Source organism: Passer domesticus, chromosome 1 (assembly GCF_036417665.1).
Source record: "Passer domesticus isolate bPasDom1 chromosome 1, bPasDom1.hap1, whole genome shotgun sequence".
Taxonomy (NCBI): domain Eukaryota; kingdom Metazoa; phylum Chordata; class Aves; order Passeriformes; family Passeridae; genus Passer; species Passer domesticus.
Window position 1 is genome coordinate 128,020,992 of NC_087474.1, and position 20,245 is coordinate 128,041,236.

Consider the following 20,245-nt stretch of genomic DNA (forward strand, 5'->3'; position numbering starts at 1 on the left):
CAGCTGTGAAGGGCTCTGTGCCTGGAGAGGGAGAGGTGTCTGTCATTCCCTCCTTCTCCATCGTGTCTGATTTTGTGAGCACCAGCAGTACCTGTGTGCAGGCTCCTGGGGACACAGGCAGCAGAACTGCTGGCACAGGTGACCCTCCAGGGGCTTGTAAACCTCAAGAAAATTAAAAGGGGGAACAGTGAAGATACTGAGGCACTCCAGTAGGTCCCTGGGACTGAACAGGAGATAAAAAATCCCAAAAATGACAGACCTGATCAGGTGTTTTGTCACTGCAGTTCCCCGGCAGTGGAAAAGCAGAATGGGCCCATCTGAACAGACTATTCTGTCCAGGTCACAGACCATACAAAGCAGCTAAAGACCTCCCATACCCCTCTCTCCCTAGAAGCAAAGTGGCTGCATTTGCCATGCCAGCATTAAGCATACTCCCTTCCAAAGGCAGCTGGCTGGCTTTTGGTGTCTCTGCATCTTTGCCACAGGCAATCCACAGCTCCTGGATAGCTGGGAGCCTGCTGCATTGTGAAACTGCTTTCCTTCCCACTTCCTTGCAGATGAATTGGCAGGAGCACCTATAAACCTATGGCAAAGGCTGAAATTTTCAGTCTGAGTGGGTTCTGACTTGTAACCTTGAGCTATATAGGAAAACGTACATAGAGTTTGGCAGGCCAGGTAGAGGATTTTGACCTCCAAGCCTTCGCCTCTTTGTAAGTTTTGCCTTAGAGATGATGTGGCAGCAAAGCAGGTGGGGATCCCTTCTTGCTCTACCCAAACATGTCCTAATGGGATAGAGATCTGTGCTTCCCAGACCTTTTATCAAAGCAGCAAATGTAGCCAGGATAGCAAGCCTGAACTTTCAAAAAGTCGGAAGCCAAGCTCTGAAACATCACAGGACTTGCTGAAAACCACAAGGTGTTTCTCAGATGTTTCCTCTGGGTACTGAGCTTTTATTTCATATTCAAGTGGAAACCAAGAGGAACATATTCTTTCTAAAAGAAACTCTGAAAATATTTCACATGAACACTAGATTCCAAAATATTAAGAATAAAACATAGAGTCACGAAAGCTTTCAACTCTCATAAAAGTCTGGAAATAACTTATTTTAATTTCAAAACCCTCTAAGCTATAAAAGGAAGATTTTTGGTAAAGCAACTCTGACTCATTCTAACACATTTTCTCTTCATTCATACGTTCTTTTGACTCAGACTAAAAGACTTGGATTGCAAAGCCTCATGCGTGTGTGTGTTCTTTTTTTTTTTTTACTTCACAGCTTTTTTTGGGAAATACCTCAATGAATACAATGGCAGCTACATCCCTCCTGGGTGGAGAGAGTGGGTTGGATTAGTGAAGAACTCTCGCTTCTATAATTACACCATTTCTCGCAATGGTAACAAAGAGAAGCACGGATTTGATTATGCAAAGGTATTTTCCAGACACATAAATGCCACATGATTAATCCATATAAAAATAACTTTCAGAAAATTAATTAACCAGATAATTAATTAATTAAACAACTACAACCATGAAATTGAGATGTCATTTTCTCTCCAGGGCATTTCAGATCAATTTCCACCTGAGAATATTAATCACTCAACAGAAGAATGTTCCTAAGGCTCTTCAGTGGAGCCTGGTGATGCCTTCCTCCTTCCTCCCCTCCCTCCCTCGCTCTCCCTGACAGAATGTGATGTTTTGGCAGAAGCAAACAGTAAATAAAAGTCTTTCCCCAAAAGAATTGTGTCCCTTGCACTACTGAACTTTAAAGTTTGCTGAGTGCTGTCAGTTATTACCCACACAAGAACCTTGGTTAATGTTGTTTTCCATTGTGGAGTGCACGCCAAAGAAAGGCTGTATGCCTGTGGTGTCAGACTCCGGATATGAGTATGAGGGTAGATAAGGGCAAGAACACGGCCGTTGGAAAAGTTCAGAGCTTGTTTGTGCTCCTGACAAAGTGTGGAAAGTATGCCAAGGGGACCTGCCCACTGCCATGAAGTTTCTTGGAAAGGCTTAGGAGGGCAGATCTCAGACAAACCAGCCTGCAGAAAGCAATCTGGAATTTCCTCAAATTGCAGCTCCAGGAAGATGATACAGATGTTTCAGCTGTGGTTTCTGACCCATGTAATGAGTTTTTATTGGAAGCTAGTGACGCCTGCTTCTGATTTTCCCATCCATAGAAATTACATTATACTGATTATATATTTATACAGAGTTTACAAAAAAAAAGGAAATATATAATACTGGTTAGTTATGCATTCCTTACACACCCTGTATATGTAGCTAGAGTAAACAGAGAAACAGGAGTGGAGTAGATGCTTTGGGAGAGCAGTCATACAGGCATTTCACTCAGGCCACAAATCCAGAAATCATCACAGCCCTGCTACCTAACAATCATTATCTGTTTTGAAAACTAAAGGATCACTCACTGTCTCATCCATTTGCTTGCAGGGTTTGTAGCAGCCAGGGCTACTGTGCATGTCCCAAGCTTGCTGCAGGAGAGGGGAAGGGGCAGGGGACAGGGAGCGGGTGAGCAAGGAGGTCACAGCTGGTTGGCTTGTCCTAGCACTGACATGCGACACAGACCTTGTCCCTCAGGCTCTGCTTTTGCAGCTGTTCAGGGCCTCGAATCCACAACATAAGATTAGTCATGCCTGGAAGTGCTTGAAATTACAAACATTGTCTCAGCACTTTCTCAATGAAGCTCGAGCTAGACCTCCAGGCCAACAGTGAATACTCCAAGGTGGCAGGTGGTTTAATTTAAGTTTTCATCTTTTTTTCTTAGTTCTATTTCCTCCCTTTTCCTTGTAGACTTCCATTTGCCACCTTAGCTGTGGGTTAAGCCAGTTTATTAGCGAGTCACAACCTTAATCTCAGCAGCTGCACTGCTTAAAGTTGCACAATTAAATGAACAGAGCCCACAGGAATTCAACTGCTCCCTGCATTCTCATTTGCAATTTCTTTGATTAAGATTTTTTGCAGTCTGTTGCCTGTTGTAGCTGTCTTCCACTTTGTACATATGCAAAAGTATAGTCTGAACAAAGAGTGTGCAATAAATGTTTATGTAAACATAAAATCAGATTAGGATTCAATGTTATTTGGGAGCAATTACCTTGTGAGGTGTTTTATCAATGAAATTTAAGAAACATATCTTTGTCAGTACAGTCTGCTATTTTAAATGTTACTTAGCATTATATTCCCAAATCTGGTAATCAAATTTACTTAATACTTTCTGTTGTATCTGATTTGCAAAATACTGTCTCATTTTATGTGGCATTGCCTGCTTAAGAAAGTAATTACTGCTCAGTCTCCCCTATGCTCCCTCAAATCATACATCTCTTTGATGGTATGCTTTTACTTCCTGATCCGAGCTTTAATGAGGGCTTGAAAAATAACATAATAACATGATAGTATGTGATCTAATTAATCATGCACTTTGTAACTTTTGCTTTGTGTTAATCGTATGTTCCAGGACTACTTCACAGACCTAATCACTAATGAGAGCATTAATTACTTCAGAATGTCTAAGAGGATATATCCCCATAGGCCCATAATGATGGTCATCAGCCACGCTGCGCCCCACGGCCCCGAGGATTCTGCGCCGCAGTTCTCAGAGCTCTACCCCAATGCTTCACAGCACATGTAAGTGAAACTCACACACTGCCAGACCTGCTCCTTGTATCTGCTTCTGCGAGGAATTTGTTTATGGAGACAGCTCAGGAACAGGCAACTCAAATATAAGACACTCATGTAAGCAGAGAATGTTTGCTTGTTTCTTTTGCTGTGCTTGTTCCTTTTGCGGGGGAGAGTGACAGCTCCGACCATTATTAAAGCAGAGAGAAACTCTTTTCCTCCTGGGAAGTTGTGGGAGATTAAAAGGTCAGTATTTGGCTTTGTAAGGGCAGCTTCTTACAATACCCTGAAAATATGTAGACACAGGTCAGGATCTGTTGGAAAGATATTACTTCCTTCGTTTCCCTCTAAGATATGTGCTTCCTGGGCTCTAACTAACTGAATGCATTGAGTAAAAACACCCTTTTGAAGCTTTTGAGTGCACCAGATTTGTTTATACACTAGATACTGGCAGATTCCCAAAATAGCCGATCAGACTGCACTTTTAAATAACACGCTTAATCTTTTCTGGTGATCAAACTATAACAAAAAACTCCAACTCTTCATTTTGTTTCTAGAAGAAAAAGCAACTTAAGGTAAAAATCTGTGGAGATTCCACGTCTGTGAATTCCTCATGTTACTTCCTATCTTGAATATTCTGGGTCCTTTTCATTATAGTGAGAGGCTATGGAAGATTTCCATTGCACTTGTGACTCCCATGGGTTTGTAGACCAGTCTTTCCATTTGTTCTGAAACAATGTATTTGCACACCTTTAAAAAACAACCCAACAACAACAAAAAGAAAATCACGAAAAACATCTTTATACAATATTCCAGCTGGATTGTACATTTATCTCAAAATGAGGATAAATTAATTTCATTAGACAGTGGGAAAGCTCCTTGGTCTAAAAATTGTATTTTGGACACTGTGCAGTAGTTCACATACCAGGATGGTTTTTTGACTTACATCAAATACTTTAAAATTTCTAGGAGTAGTAGTTACTGCATAAACTTCATGCCCAAACTGATCACTGGTTAAGACCAGAAAAATATTTGCTGTTCATGGCATGTGGTTACATTGTTGTTGTTTTGCATCTTTTATCCTCTTACTGGCTGCTACTTTCTAGATATGCCAGTTTCCCTGACCTTATAATCTTATATTCTTCATGATCCCACATTTCTGAGACCAGACTTTGCAAGTAATGCAAACCAGTCAGCAATATTTTGTAGTTACTTAGATATTCAGAGTAACTTCGACCCATATAGGGAACTAATGAAGTTGAGATTTTAGTTGGTAAATAAGATAGACACGAATACATGAAACCTGTTATATTGGGTTGTATGGAAGAACATTCTCAGTCCTGAATTATGCGCTTCAGCAGAAAGTAGCAGGGAACAATGGTGGAGCGAGGAGGAAAGTAAAACCACCAATTTTTTCCTCTGTTTTTCGAGCTTCTAAAAATCACAAGTTTAGGTGAAGCATCCAGGTCAGTGTGCCCCATTCTCTTTGCATTGGTTTAATCTCTTTTTAAACTCTGGTGCAGGCCCACCATCCTGTGGCAACAAGTTCTACAGTGTCACTTTGTGCACTGAGGACAAAGGCTACTTTTTATTTCCTTCTAAACCTGGAGCTTCATTATGCCACCTGTGTCCCCTGCTTCCCATTCTGTGAAGAGTAATGAATAGTCACTATATCAAATTGAAAGGATTTCTCCCATGTCTCCTTTCAATTGCCGCTTTTCACTGCAAGAGAGTTATATCTATTTGTTCTCACTCCATTCAACAGATTGTCTCCCACTTAGTGGCACAGACTGCCTGGCCTCAGGCAAGCCATCCTTCCTGCTGGGGGACTATCCATCATACAGGAGGGCAGGATCCAGACTGCTTCTGCTTAGCTGTGGGGACGGTGTCTGGGAGAAAAGCACTGAATCATTATATCTCACCCTACCTCTCCCCAGGCCAACTCATTTTAAGCTCCTTGCTCCCTTCTGACAAGTGCTTGTAGGAACTTGCTTTGGTTTATCATGCTCTTGATGACTTTCTGCCGCTTGATGTTTTCAGCCTACTTGTTTTCTAGCTTGTGCTAATAAAACAAAAGGCTTTAGCTGGTCTCCAAATTTTTAACTGCCTCTCCATGTTATATACAGGTTACATGTCACCTGCAAAGATTAAGCAAAATTCCAGCTAAAATTAATTTTTATTTTTGTGGACTCCTGGGGTCTAAATACCTTGCTCTGCTAGGCTACTTGTGAGAGCACTCATCTGTGCTTCTTCTTTTCTTCTGGTGTTGTTGATTTCTTGGCAAGCTTCTTGCAAAGAGGTTTTACTCCAATGACCTCAAGAGATCCTTGCTGGCTTGTTTTGTGTTTCTTATTGCACTGACTGACTGCGTGTGTTAAAGTTCAGTCTGCAGACTGAGAAATGAGACAAATTGAAGATAAACTGCTAATTTGGGTTTGGGTGGCTGAAGATTCCAACTGATTTCCCTATCAAAAATATAAGCAACGTGCTCTGAAAGATATGAGAAGTTCAGTTCTCACAGAAATATTATGTGTTCCCTATGAAAACAGAACAAGAACAATAAAATCCCTCCTGCCAAGGTTTGTGTAATTTGAACATTTAACCCTTAGGTTTTCTTCCTTGGTGGTCAAGCACCATTTGAATCTTTTCCTTCTGACCTTGGGTGACAGCCATCTGACCTTGGATTTTGTTTTTAAAAATGTAGTTGCTGTATCATGTTACTGTAACGCCTACCTCCAACAAAGAAAGGAAACCAGGTCAAAAGCTGCTTGCTGGCTTAACAAACTGAGATGGAAGGTTATACCTACAAACCAAGGATTAAGATAGCCTGTCAACCACATGTAAGAAACTTTGCTTAAGAGAACAGTAGCTGAAGCAGACCCTTAAATTACATGATGTCTCTTTGCTGGTAAGGTGCCTGCTAAAGATTGAAATGCTGCATCTATAAATCAAAACAAAACAAAACAAAACAAAACCAAACCAACATCAAAAAAAAAAAAAAAAAACAACCCAAAAGTTTGTTTAGAAGTTTTCCACTGGCACATTTAAAGAAGGGAGTGGCTATAGCAGGAAATACTCCAGTTCAGGGAGAGCTCTGCCCTCAAGTGTGGGCGTCTATTGGTCTCATTTCCTCGCTTATCAACATGGCAAAAATTAAATCAAATGAATGCAGCTGCAAAGTCCTTTAGATTTATGAACAATACATCAAAAACAAAAAGAAAATTAAGAATCACATGCCACCATTATGTTATAGTCCTTTCCTTCTCAGCACAAACAAGCTCTGGAGTGGCATGGAAAGTCTTACAAAGACAAGAACAGTAATGATGTGTACACTGTTTACTTATTAAGTGATTCCTTTTAATTCTTATTAACTCCAGTTTAAAATCAAACACAAACTATATCATATGGGAAGCAGCAGACTCTTTATTGTTTTTAAGCATCCATTCTCCCCTCCCACTCTCCCACTTCTCCTCTCCATAATGTATATACTATTTCTGACATCTAAAAATATTTCTGAACATTTATCCTGGCTGCTATCACTGTAATGAGTGAAATATTTTCTGAAAATAAATCATTCTAATGCATGCACTCTAACTATCCCCAGACATTATTTCTGTGAAAGAAAATGGGACTAGAGAAGATGTACTAGATGAAAGCAATGCATAGATTTTTGCTGTGGTAATGAACATCGTCTGTCAGGGAGTGGGGTTGTTAGACCTTTGGAAACGTTGTTGTTAAATATGAAGTTATGTTACAGGACAATCTTGTTTCATCAGACAGCTGAGCTGGAAATCTTTGAGTCAAAGGATGCTCTGATGAAAGCCTGAATTATCTGTTATGCTCAGGGCCTGTGGCACTTTAACTTCCCTTTACCTTCCAGTGTGAACCAGTCTTAGGGGAACTGTGAATCAGACCTAGGTTGTTTATAAGCTGTGAAGTAAACAAACATTAGAAGCAAAAATCTGCAGGAGGCAGGTTTACTGAAGAATGTAAAAAATGGAAATCTGAACCACCGCTGGCTGTGCTGAGTTAAAATACTTGGGCTGGCATGAGGACACACAGCCAGATTTTATGACTACTTGGAAGCAATCCTATTGCCAAGCTAGAAACATTAGGAGGAGCAGATAGAAATGGAATCTGATCTATCTTGAATAGATGAGAAAACTTCACAAGCTAAGAAAAGGTAGGTGATATGAAAGGCAGGAGTTTATATTTCCATTTAAAGATCATATGAAGGGTGCTGAAATACCAGGTGTGTAGGTCTGCAGTAGTGAAGCATCAAAAGAAATGTTGTAGCTCTGGATCCCCAGAGCAGTTTTGAGTGTGAGTTTGGGGTGTGAGGTGGCTGCACCTGGAATCACTGAGGCCGAGTCTCAAACATCTGTCAGTAACAATGGCACTTCTTATAATGTGGACATGGGGCCATTAGAGTGGGATCATCCATTTGCATCAGTAATAAATCTTGGCATGTCAGTGTGTAGTGTCACTACTGGCCCGAGGCCTGCTTGGACTCCTGTCTTAGAAATAAGTGATCACAGTCATTGCACGCGTCATTGGGAGTGTGATTTTAAAGACAAGACAAGAAGAAATGCTGTGAAATAGAAATGTAAGTAATATTCTTGTTGCACAATTAACTTCCACAGGAGCAACAAATGGCGTTTCCTGAATGAAAAAGATTTTATACTTCACAGGCAACAACTGTTTCACTTCTTTATTCTAAAATATAGCAATTGCGTTACACTTGGGCAGTGAAACTTTCATACCCCACATACCCAGATCTATAACTATCACTGGGTTTAAAAGAGTCCCATTTTAAGACGCAGAAAAAGCAGACCCAGAGTGGTGAAATTCAACTTCACATTAATAATGACCATGGCCACTGGTTGTGGGTTGTTTTAGGTTTTATTCACTTTTAATTTTGCCTAGAACCTAGGCTTCCTGCTTTCCAAGAACAGTGTCTAAGCCTGGAAGTCTACTTTCCTTGGAAACAAAGAATTTGCTTCCTTTGTTTATTTTGACTTGAAGAAACATGACCACTTATGCCATGTTTGCTAATCATATTTCAAAGAATAATAGAGGTGCTAATTCTGTACAGAAAGTATTCATTTTTCTCAATCAGTTTTACCAAAGGTATTACTTTAAAATGTCGTTGACTTTTATTTTTATGAAATGAATATGTTCTTGGGGTGTCTAAGTACTGTATTATTTTCACTAACTGGAGGACTCACAATCCAGACAGAAGAGTAGCCAAACACTTTTGAGACTGAACCCCCTGAGAACTTTATGGAGTTATTCAAACCAAACATTTTTAGGCAGTATATTTGTGAACATAATTTCTTTCATTGAATAGAAACAGGAGGGAATTACAAGGTTGTAAATAGGGGCAAACACAGATTTTTACTATGAGCAGTTGAACAAATGTTTGGAAACATACTTGTTTCTCTCCAATTATCCCATCTGTTAGAGACGTATATATTTAATTTTTTAGAAAGCAAATGTTAATTTAAAGTTGTTCTAAATTCTTGAAGCTCTTAAAACATTCAGTACTCTCCCAATCCTTTCCTAACTGTAAAATATCTTTTTGTAATTATGACTTGAAAAATGGCTTTATTCCATTTATTTCATTGAATATGACAATTCCATTCAGTTACTAGTAGAAGGTAGTGAAATTTGTTTCTGAATTATTTGTTTGGGGACCCCATTTTAATAGATCCTCAAGTACAAGCATCCATTTTTTGGGTTGTTGGGTATTTTTATCGTTTCTTGCCTAACTTAAAGTTATTGTGGTACCTTAAAAGCCAAATAAAATGCATTCTTAATTTAGAAGTTCAAATTTAAATATATGAATATAGTAAATATGTTGTCAGAAAGAATTGCTGAGACCTTTTGATTACAGCACTGACTGCTAATACTACTGCTTTTCTCTCAGCATAAGTATCCACTTGAACTGATATTTACAGACAAATTAGAGATTTTGTGGAGAATCTTTCTTTAAAAATGCACTAGTGCTTCCAAATATTTTTTCCTTCCACAGTCTATAGATCACTTGATTATCACTGTAAATTTCTCTCTAAACTTATTCACATGGATGACTGATTACAAAATCTCAGGGTGAAATGTTCTCGTTATGAATATGCCTTTATAGGAAAGTGCCTATGCTCAGCATTTGTTATTGTTACATAGCAGTTGGAATTTTTTTGTTAGTTTAACTGAGGGTATCAATTCAAAATTTTAAGAATCTAATGTCTTCCAGCACCAGAACAGATCTGTTAGGGAGTGCCAAGTGGTCTCTGTTTATTAAGCTCTTCACAGTATGTGTTGGACAAATAAAAGTGAGCAACAGAGCAATCTAGATTTGCACAGGTTAGTATATTCTACAAGAATGACAAGTACTACAGTAGCTACTTGCCAGACTCAGAAGCCATGGATAACCTGAAAATAATGGGCTACCTGGCACTGTCTGCTCATCATGGATCAGCTAGTGTACTCAGCACAAGATGTACTCCATGAGTGAGAGGAGGCCATGGAAGACATGGCACACATCTTCAACTTCAATCTTCCAGTGCAAAGAGAAATCAAGGAAATGTAGATGTCAGTGATACTTCATAGCAGTGCATGTCAATACAGAGCAAATCTGTTCTCAAAACTGGAAGAATAGCAATGGTGACACACCATGTCATAATGACTTTCAAGGACTTATAACAGCTGAACATTTAACTCATATCTCCAGCTGCTTCAAGAAAAAAATGTTATGATAAAAAATTATCACTGATCAGGAAGAGATCTGACTACATGGAAAGGTTTTCAGAAGTCAGCAGTATTCTCCCTAAGATTTACATCTGCAGTGTTCGTTTGGTTGGTTACATTTATACCAAACAAAAGGTAGATAAATTTGAGGACAATATTAGATCTTTTGTCTGGTAACCAGTGCTATTTTGGTGGATTTCTGAAAACCCCAACAAACAGGGGTACCCAGGGAACGTGTACAAGCTGTGGGGTTTTGGAATTCCTTTCTGTCTCGTCCTTCGTTCTCTTTCTCCAACGTTATGGACCCCTGTTTCACATTTATCCATCAGCCAGTGACACTGGATATTTCACAGAAGGTTCCTGTTCCTTGAATTGCCTGGGAGGAAAATTCTACTCCCTCTCTGCCTGCTGCATTTCTCACCCCGAAAATTCAAAACGCATTTGGATAGTGTCTGTGAAAGGTTTTAACTGCTCTGCTAAACCCTTGAGTGCTGCTTTTAAAAACTATCCATTATGTGGAGGAGGCTGCTCACAATAGCCTGGGAACATAAGACCTGAGCCTGCTTCAGCAGCTGGCTCTCCTTCCTGGCACAGCAGCGGGCTGTCACCACGCTGCCGGCGGAGCGCAGCTCACAGCCACCTCATCCCTCTGTGCCTGGGACACTCAGGACCCCACTGAAAAAAAACAGGGTTTTACTAGGAGATGCTGATTAATCAAAAATGAGCTCTTTCATGGGAAAACATCTTGTCTGACAAATTTCCAAGGAAACGGAGAAAAATTTGCACTGAAAGTATCCTTCTTTTCTGTCTGATTACTGATAAATGGTAGGTGACAGAATTCCTAAGGCTTGCTTCTTCAAGGATCTCCCTCTGCTAGGACTGCTGGCTAGCCAGCAGCACAAAGGCTGGCTCCTGACATAAATCTTGTTAATATTATGACAGTATTCATTTTAAATCAGACTTCAACCATGGGAAATTACAAAAACTTTGACTTTTCGACATGAAAGAAAAGATTTTTCAACAGAAAAGGAATTCTAGTTTATGCTTGTCTTTGCTCAGTAGGGAGCTAACCTTTTCATACTTCTTAATCTCTATCAAAGTCCCGTGATACTGTTGCATCACTTGCCTTTTCCCTTGAGACTAATGATTAAGTAGGTTAGTCAAAACTTGCTGTGTGTATTAAAGGCATACTTCTCAAATTCTACCTAACTTCTCAAATAATGCTCTCCAGTTAGAATGTGGGTTCCACAAATTTATTGAAGTTGACTGTCAGTTTACTGTGTTATCCTTTCAGCTGATTTTTGTCCTCAGAGTATGTAGTTAAAAGTTATACATATGATATGTGATATAAAAATCAACTGTTTCTACCATTCTGGGATCACATACAATCATGTGAAGAAAAATGAAACCTAAGTGAAGGACTGGTCAAAGGCATGACTCTAAGTTATACAGTACTCTCATGTTGTTAATTTTAAGAAAAGATAACTACACATACATATTTCAGCAGGAAAAATGTACCTTTTGTTATTACACATGTTATAATTTTCAGGACCTAAGCAGCAAATTAATATTGAATTTCATTTTTCTTGTAAGCTGAAAAGAAAATAGAAAGAATCAAATTAATCTAATCACCCAACAGTATTTTTTCACCTTCTCTTTATTTTTAATTTTCAAATGTAATGCTGCTTTCATGTACCATATGCTGCAGTGTACTAGAAACAGGGGAGAAATAAAACCTGAAGAACTTAATGAAAATGACAAAGCCTAGATTCCTTCTTTCTAGAGAAGGGAACTGCTCATATGTAAGTGAAACCATTATGGGAAATGGATATTGCCTGGTTTCTCTTCACCTTGTAGTTGTCATGTATGCTAGGCATAAAAACAAGAATGATGGAGAGCTTTTGTAACATGTTTCTCTGTAGAGAAAATTTACTTGACACATTTTTTGCCACACATTTTCTCCCAAGGTGATATCTCTGGGAAAATATTCTTGTTTCTTTAGGATATCTTTCAAGAATACACTAACTGTGGATAGAATACCACTCTTAAATATTTCTTTTGATGTTTGTGCAAACTCCTAAAGCATCATTCTTTGCTTTAGACAGGATTCTGTGCCGTACTTCTTCTTAGTATTAGTACCAATAGCAGTGTTTAGTTCAGTTTTGTTGTCATGGTTAATTTTATGCTTGTAATGTGCTTTGCACTCACATTGAAAATAACACTTCAGCAGTATTTAGTGTAGAACTAACTGGTGGTATTCTTTACACTGACTACTAGGCTTCTTTATTCCACTGGAAAATACCTTTCTTTGACTTTTATTTAAAGGTAATTTCTGTACTGGAAGTACCAGGGCAATATACCTTAATATTAAGTAAGCAGTCCTTTTTCACCTCTAACTCCCTTAATTTTTCTTATGTGTATGGGATGCACATTCAGATGAGCCTTTTTAATGACTGCAGGTTTGTTTGAGAAATAGATTTTGGCAAATCCCAGATATTAACGTGGAACTTGTAGTGGTCTTTGACTATGAAAGAAAGATTGGAAAGCAAGTGGTTAAAATATTTTGAGGAGGTGATACATGACCCAGTTGATCTGGAAAGCCACTGAAGTGATGTTTGTTGGTATTTGTTAGATACCACGTGGAATTTGTGATTTAACTGTTTGTTGGCTATTTCTGTGTTGGAGGAGTTCCCACCTCCCTCTGATGCCTGTCATGCTGCACAACTTTTGAGATCCGTTCTTTTCCTCCAGCACTCCCAGCTATAACTATGCACCAAACATGGATAAGCACTGGATTATGCAGTACACGGGGCCCATGCTGCCAATCCACATGGAGTTTACCAACGTCTTGCAGCGCAAAAGACTTCAGACCCTGATGTCAGTTGATGACTCTATGGAAAGAGTGAGTGCAAGAAATTGCTGTGAATACAATCTTGTTAGTTGGTAACAAAATTAAATTAATTAATTCTTTCTTTACCTTCACCAACCACATTCTGGGGAAAGTCACTGTATTATGAGGAATTACTCTACCTTTTCCAAGTGGAATTGAATTCTGGTTCTCTGCAACATGAGGCCAAGCTCCTGGCTTTCTTCTTTCAATTGCTGGGTCAAAAAAATAGGGGGCTTTTTTAAAGGGAAAAGTCACTGGGCCTAGTATAAAGCTTGGTATTAACAGAAGATGCATCACCTGTGTGTACACATGGATAGACACAGGTGCACACATGACAACTTCTATTCATTTCACACACTCCATTCACAGTTTGTCCTTCAGTTGAAATCTGGGAACTGGCAAATCACAGCAACTCAGGTGTCAGTCTGCAAGTGTTTGCAGAAGTTAGGCAATGCAGTGCACTGCTAATTATAGGTAACATGATACATGAACTATTAGGTTTACTTTGTATGACTTTTTGTTCCAAAATCAAGCACCATGACCAAAGATCTTCCCCTAGAGAGATTTCTTTAAACTTTAATAAAAATTTACAGCTTTTTCCCAAGCCCACAACTGTAAGGAATGGGAAAGTTGTAGACTAGCACAGTAAATCAAATCTTAGTACCTTTTCCCCTAAAGCTGCAGCAGACTTTTTTCACAAGCTGTGTTTGAGTACACAATGAATTTTGGACATACTAAGGCAATTACCCCATCATTACCATATTTTTTCTATTCTAATTTCTGGAGCTGTTTAATTGTCCCCTCTGTCAAGTTTGAAATTGAACTGGTACGTTGATTTTTTCACAGCACAGTAAAGGCAAGATGTACAAATGCCAGTCCCCAGAATCTGTGCCAACTATGTCATCGATGCCCTGTTTGGTCCTGTGTATTTAAGTGTTATAAATTATGGTTATACACGACTCTGCACAAAACATGCTTTGCTACACTTAACTCGGAGTTCTTTCTGTGCTGGGTTGCAGTTACACCAAATGCTTGCAGAGATGGGAGAACTGGAGAACACCTACATTATTTACACTGCTGACCACGGATACCATATTGGGCAGTTCGGACTGGTCAAGGGGAAGTCAATGCCGTATGACTTTGATATTCGAGTTCCTTTCTTTATTCGCGGTCCAAGTGTGGAGCCGGGATCAGTGTACGTTCCCTTATGTCTCTAGCACAGCTGTTGAGCCTAATGTAAAACGTTTCTGAGAATATGTAATTATCACTCTGTCTAGTTTCATTTCATAAAGGATGCCCTATTATTGCAGAGCAATGAGTCTCATGAACAGGCAGTTTTTTCACTTTGCATATTATGAATAAGTTATAATGCAGATGAGAAAACTGTAATGCATAGTCCTGTAGGGTTTTGCTTTTAAAAACGATGTGCTCATCTTTACTGCTCACTCTGTCATTTAGCATCATGCCCTCACTGTCAATGAGATAAGAGCAGTGTTGCTGCTGCACCTCCTTGTTTAATCATGCTTAACTTTTTCTTTGTGATGTCAGTCTGCAGTACTGGCCTATCGTTCTGAGTTGTAGACTTCAAAGGGGGTTTTCTAAACTTAGCACTTCTGTAGAGCTTTACATCTTCAAAGCCCTGATAAGCATTAATTATCATTCTATTTCCAAGAGAATGTGAAGACTTACACATTGAACACATGGCAACTATGACCTTTCCTGTTGATTTGCAGTGTGCCTCAGATAGTTCTGAATATTGATCTTGCTCCAACAATTCTGGATATAGCAGGCCTTGACACACCTCCAGATATGGATGGCAAATCTGTCCTAAAACTTCTGGACTTGGAGAGACCAGGAAACAGGTGGGTCCCATGATCCTTTTTTAGCTAGTTCAGAAGCAAACACCTTAGTAAATCAACAGTTGAGTGGAAAAACAGATTCTGTGAAAATGAGTTGTGTCATGGCAACGACCACAGCTTTCCCATTTCAAGAGTCTCTTAAGTAGTAGATCTATAAAATTGCAAGTATATATAAGTGGAGAGTTGGTTTTTTTCAAAAATAATTTGTTAACACTTACAGTGGTGTACTTCAGTGCCAGCAGTAAATGTCATTATTTTACTTTCAGGTTTCGAACAAACAAGAAGACCAAAATTTGGCGTGACACATTTCTAGTGGAAAGAGGGTAATTATTAGGGGTGAGAGAGCTTTGGGAGAGCCTGCCTGCTGGGAACACTCCCTTGTACACGCTTTCCTTTCTGCTTCCTCCTCTTCCTTTTTATGGTCAGAGAAGCAGTAAATTTTGCAAGCAAACTGACAGGCATGACTTTTTTCCTAGTTTCCCACCACTGCCTTTGTAATCTACTGTGCTCCCAAATCCTTTTCTCTGAAGAAATTTGAAAGCATGCTTTTCTGGTGATTCTCCTAGCCTCTTTCCCTAACACTGTGCTTGTGCCCACTTTTGTAATTATCCAAATTTTCTTCCCAAATCTCAGTTTCAAATCCAGCTGTGAAGAATCCTCTTATTGTCTGATTTTGTATTTTCCATAATGTGTTAGAAGCATTCTTCCTTTTTGTTCCAGCTAAGACTTATGTGTAATTGAGAATCATGACTATAATTGCTGCTCTCTTTGCTGATAACTCCTTATACCCTCTTACCTTGCCAGTTGTTGCTGTGAAAATTTTCTCTGGGTAAAAATTTTACAGCAATTTCTTTTCGGTACTTTATGACTTTACAGATTATGAAAACCTTGTCTGATGTATTCCAAAGCAGTGCATGAAAGACACATCATGATATGTAAGATACAGCCGAGCTTGTGCTGAGTATAAAGTCCTGTTGTGTCTTCAGCTGTGTTTTCCAGCCAAGAAAGTATTGCTTCAAAGAGTTTTGCTTTTTGTAAAAACCTACATTTATGTATGAATGGTGCTGAACTGTACCAGCTAGACATATTTTAGCAGCACTTACTTATCTTCTGGCAATTTTCAGCCAGTCACCTGAGGCTTTTTTCAGTATGTGACCTACATCGAAAGTCAGTAACAGAAATGTGGGGATTTTTTTCCCTGAGAAGACATTAAACCTTCAAGAAGCTTCACTCTTCAAGTTACATTTATCCTTAGGGCTTAGAACAATGTATCTAAAACATTGCTCTTTATTTTTTTAATAAGCAAATTTCTACGCAAGAAGGAGGAACCCAACAAAAACACTCAGCAGTCTAATCAACTACCAAAGTACGAGAGAGTAAAAGAATTATGCCAACAAGCAAGATACCAGACAGCCTGTGAACAACCAGGACAGGTAAGCCACAAGTAACTGCAGTTTTCTAGGTGTCACAGGGAAATACACATTTTATACTATGATTCAAAAGCCACATTTGAAGAATGTGGCTTTTGGAAGGTAACTAAAAGATCACTGTTGTTAATATCTTCAGAGCAAAAGAAAACCAGACAAATTTCTTTCTAAGCAGTGGTCAAATTCAACAGGTCTTCAACACTGGTCCTTCATTTGCTGTCTTAGTACAGATCTTATCATAAAACTCCCATGCTCAAACATAACATGAAATGACTACTTTTTCTTTGATCATGTGCATTGATAAATATGCAAGAAAGTGCAGTGATAATTGTTAATAAGGGAGAGAATCGTTTTGAGCTGGGCTAGTTCAGAATTACCAAAGCAAGCTGGTTAGTCATAAGGTCACACATGAATTCATTTGCTGGCATGAACTGAACAGCACATTTATTAATCATCATCCTTTAATATTTTGAAACACTTTAAATAGGAGTGTCCCTTTGCCCAGAAACACTCCATATTTCAGGTCACTGTAAGGATTCAGGCAGTGATACTCATACTCAAGCATTACTTTTTCTTCTTGCAGCCTTAGTGATTTCAGTATAACACCTGACTCTGATACAAAGGTCTAATTGCCTGCTCATAAAACCAGAAATTACTGCACCCCTGACTACTATGCTTACACCTGCATCTCTGCAGTGCACGCACAGGAAGACAGCTAAATTAAGAAAAGTGATTCTAACTCCAAATTCTCCTCAATCCATCCTGAATTAATGCAATACCTATGGTTACATAGGAGGGATTTACTGGGGAGATGTGTGAGCTGTACCCTTCTCATTGACACCACCTCCAACCACATGCTGGGGGCCCCAGGCAGTGGCTTGTGCCTGCCTTGCCGTCCTTGCCGTCCATCCCCATCCGCACACACCTCCCCGGAGAAGTGTGAGGTGATTTCTCCCAGGCAGGCGCTCGTGCTTTGCCCTCAGATGTTTGCTCAGAGCGCTGCAGGCTGCCGTGGGCTGGCGCTGGGACCTGGGCCGCTCTCAGCAGCGAGGGCACAAAGCCCGCTCTGTGCTGGGCCCCGCTCCGTGCCACCCATGGCGCCGGGCCCCGGGCAGGCCGCGCTCTGCACGGCCGTGCCAAGAGCTCACCCAGAGAAATGCTCCATCCCTGCCTTGTCCCTTCGCCTCCTGCCGAGTGTAGGGTTACAGTAATTCATGTTAATCACAGATTGGACTGGATTAATGTTTCGGCTGTCACATCCTTGGTCGGGTCCTCTGTCACGGCTCTTACTTCACACACGCTCCTTAAATGCAGCCACTTTGGAAGGGATATACACAATATCGCGGTCTCACCCAAGGGCAAAGTTTTCAGGAGTTCAAGCACTGCCATTGTAAACAGAGATTAAATTTGAAAACCTTTATAAAAACTAAAGGAGATCAATTAAGTAATTTAGACTGTTAGATGCTAAATGTTTCATTTTAAAGTAACAAAATATTTTCTTTGCAATTATTCCTTATATTTATTACATCTTATGCCAAAATCCAGGTTTGGAATAACTACTTTTCCGCATATGACTAGAAAACGTTTAGTGTCCTGAGCAGATACCACACCTGAGTCAGCAGGAATCCCTGCTCACAGGCCTGTGCTCAGCCCAGGGCAGCAGACCATCCCATATTGGTGAATCCAGTTTGATCCAAGGGTGAAGGAAGAAGGGCAGCAAGGAGGCTACAAGAGCAATCATGGTTGATAGTGGGTCTTCCTACGAGAACCCCACGAACTCTCATTGAGGTTCTTTTGATGCTGAAGATATGTTGGCTTCACAGAGCCCAGCAGCCATCCTTCACAGCTGGATGAAGGACAGGACTGAACTGACCTCTTTGAGACAGATTTTCAGACACAGCCATTGGTGTGTACACATTATTTTCTTTAAAAAATAGACCAAGGCTGTCCCTGATAATTCCAATACCCTGAAGGCTTCCTGCAGGAGTGCTGAAGTTAAATATGCCCATGGAAAATTTCTGTTGGGCAGAGCATTGTGAGGGGTGGAGCATCCTCTGGGCTCATTCAGCCTGTGGGGCACAGACCCATTCCTCCCACTCCATTTGCTCTCATGCAGCCCTGGGAAACAAGGCCAGTTTCTCTCTCAAGGACAGACTACCTGTGGTGCTCACAGGAAAGCCAGCATAGAATAGGTAAAGTGTGAATTTAAAGACCAACATTGGACTAATATGAACTTCAGTGAGGCATTGCAATGTAAAATGGATTTCACGTGCAGGATTTTTTCCATGTAGAGAAGTTCTTAAAATGAAAAAAGTTAGGAGGTCAAATAAATGTACCTTAGTCCAAACATGTTCCAATGTGCATTTCTGAGCCATCACAGTTTAATGTGAGGTTCCTGCAGTAGATTTGCTGTAGTCATTTTGCACCTCTTAGAAAAGAGAAAATATTGCTGTGCATGAATTAACTTTGTTTTATCTTTTGAAATTTGTGTAGTTGATTTCAATTACATAGGTGCATATATAGAAATAAAATCTTCATTTAAATTATGGTCGTTTATAATACTTCCTACGTTTACTCTAATCAGTTGCAGTTAACATCAGTTAAATTAAAATTACTTTCACAGAATGAGTGATTGCTGACAGATTCTAAAATAGTGAAATTACTGGTCTGTGGGAAGCTGCTGCTAAATGTCTGAAAATAAGAATAAGCATGTGGGGAATTAATGCACCATTAAAAGCTTGCTCTTAATTTAAATTTACTCTAGTCAATACGTAGTTTATTTGAAAAGGAAAACACAAGGAAGCTGAAAAAGGAAAAAAATATTTTTTCCTGTATTAAAATGAGGTGTGATCCTGATATCTGCTAGTTCCAAAATCTCCAAGGCTGTGGTACTCATGATAATATTTGCTTTAGCTTATTTTCTCTTTAAAAGAAAGGAAAATTAAGGTACCTAGCGTATTAATTTTTTAACCAAATATTTCAAATTTTTTTTTTATGCCCAATGTGTATCTGAAAATAGATAAACTTAAAAAATGGGGGGGAGGGGGTTGAAGATAAAATACTAAGCATTTGTAAAATATAAATATAAAATACATTCACTGTTAGTTTTTAATGTATTTAAATTTTCTAGCACCATTGACATGTTGCATCACTTTGACTGTAGGTCACATTGTAGATCACTGTCCCCTTGCTTGTTTTGCATAATCCCCTTTATGGGAGGACAGTTTCCAGCACTCACCCACCTCCTTGAGAACCTCTCAGAAGTGAGATGTGCATGGGATGTGTTCACTCCTGAGCTGTGTTCCAGCAGCCATTGACACGGGTGAGCAGTGAGCCCATGCCAAGGAGAGGAGCTCCTGCTGAGCTGCATTAGCAGGAGCGCTGCTAACAGGTCGTGGGAAGCGAGCGCTCGCCTCTCCCTGGTGCCTGTGGGCTGCACCTGGAATGCTGCATCCGGGTTGGGATCTCCATCAGCAGCGGGACTTTGGTGTGCTGGAGCAAGTCCAGCAGAGGACTCCAGAGATGGGGTGGAGGTACTGAGAAGGGGCAGAGGTTTGTTTAGCATGGGGAAGAGAAGGAAAAGGAAGAAGCTAATTGTTTCCTTTGATTAACCGATGGCTAATTAGAGAGAAGACAGACCCAGGTATGTCTTGAAGGTGCACAGCAAAAGGGCTATCAGTAAGAGACAAGTTGCA

General features: G+C 39.8%; 1 protein-coding gene and 1 long non-coding RNA gene across 18 annotated transcripts in view; one reads left to right on the plus strand and one right to left on the minus strand.

Moving 5' to 3' along the window:
• Nucleotides 1-20,245, plus strand: part of SULF1 (sulfatase 1) — a 184,598-nt gene that overhangs the window by 138,194 nt on the left and 26,159 nt on the right. For all 16 annotated transcript variants that reach the window (XM_064388755.1, XM_064388748.1, XM_064388694.1 and 13 more), the window contains 7 exons: nucleotides 1,274-1,425; nucleotides 3,467-3,636; nucleotides 13,126-13,276; nucleotides 14,284-14,459; nucleotides 14,998-15,126; nucleotides 15,390-15,446; nucleotides 16,427-16,556. In XM_064388755.1, the coding sequence (XP_064244825.1) occupies nucleotides 1,274-1,425; nucleotides 3,467-3,636; nucleotides 13,126-13,276; nucleotides 14,284-14,459; nucleotides 14,998-15,126; nucleotides 15,390-15,446; nucleotides 16,427-16,556 (965 nt within the window). The remainder of the gene's footprint in view (nucleotides 1-1,273; nucleotides 1,426-3,466; nucleotides 3,637-13,125; nucleotides 13,277-14,283; nucleotides 14,460-14,997; nucleotides 15,127-15,389; nucleotides 15,447-16,426; nucleotides 16,557-20,245) is intronic.
• Nucleotides 13,140-18,643, minus strand: LOC135280669 (uncharacterized). 2 transcript variants are annotated; one of them, XR_010347543.1, is made up of 4 exons: nucleotides 18,161-18,643; nucleotides 17,841-17,932; nucleotides 13,405-13,476; nucleotides 13,140-13,265 (listed from the first exon to the last, which is right to left on the minus strand). It is a non-coding gene; the product is annotated as an uncharacterized LOC135280669 (long non-coding RNA). The 2 variants fall into 2 exon arrangements; XR_010347544.1 differs by having other exon boundaries at nucleotides 13,405-15,150.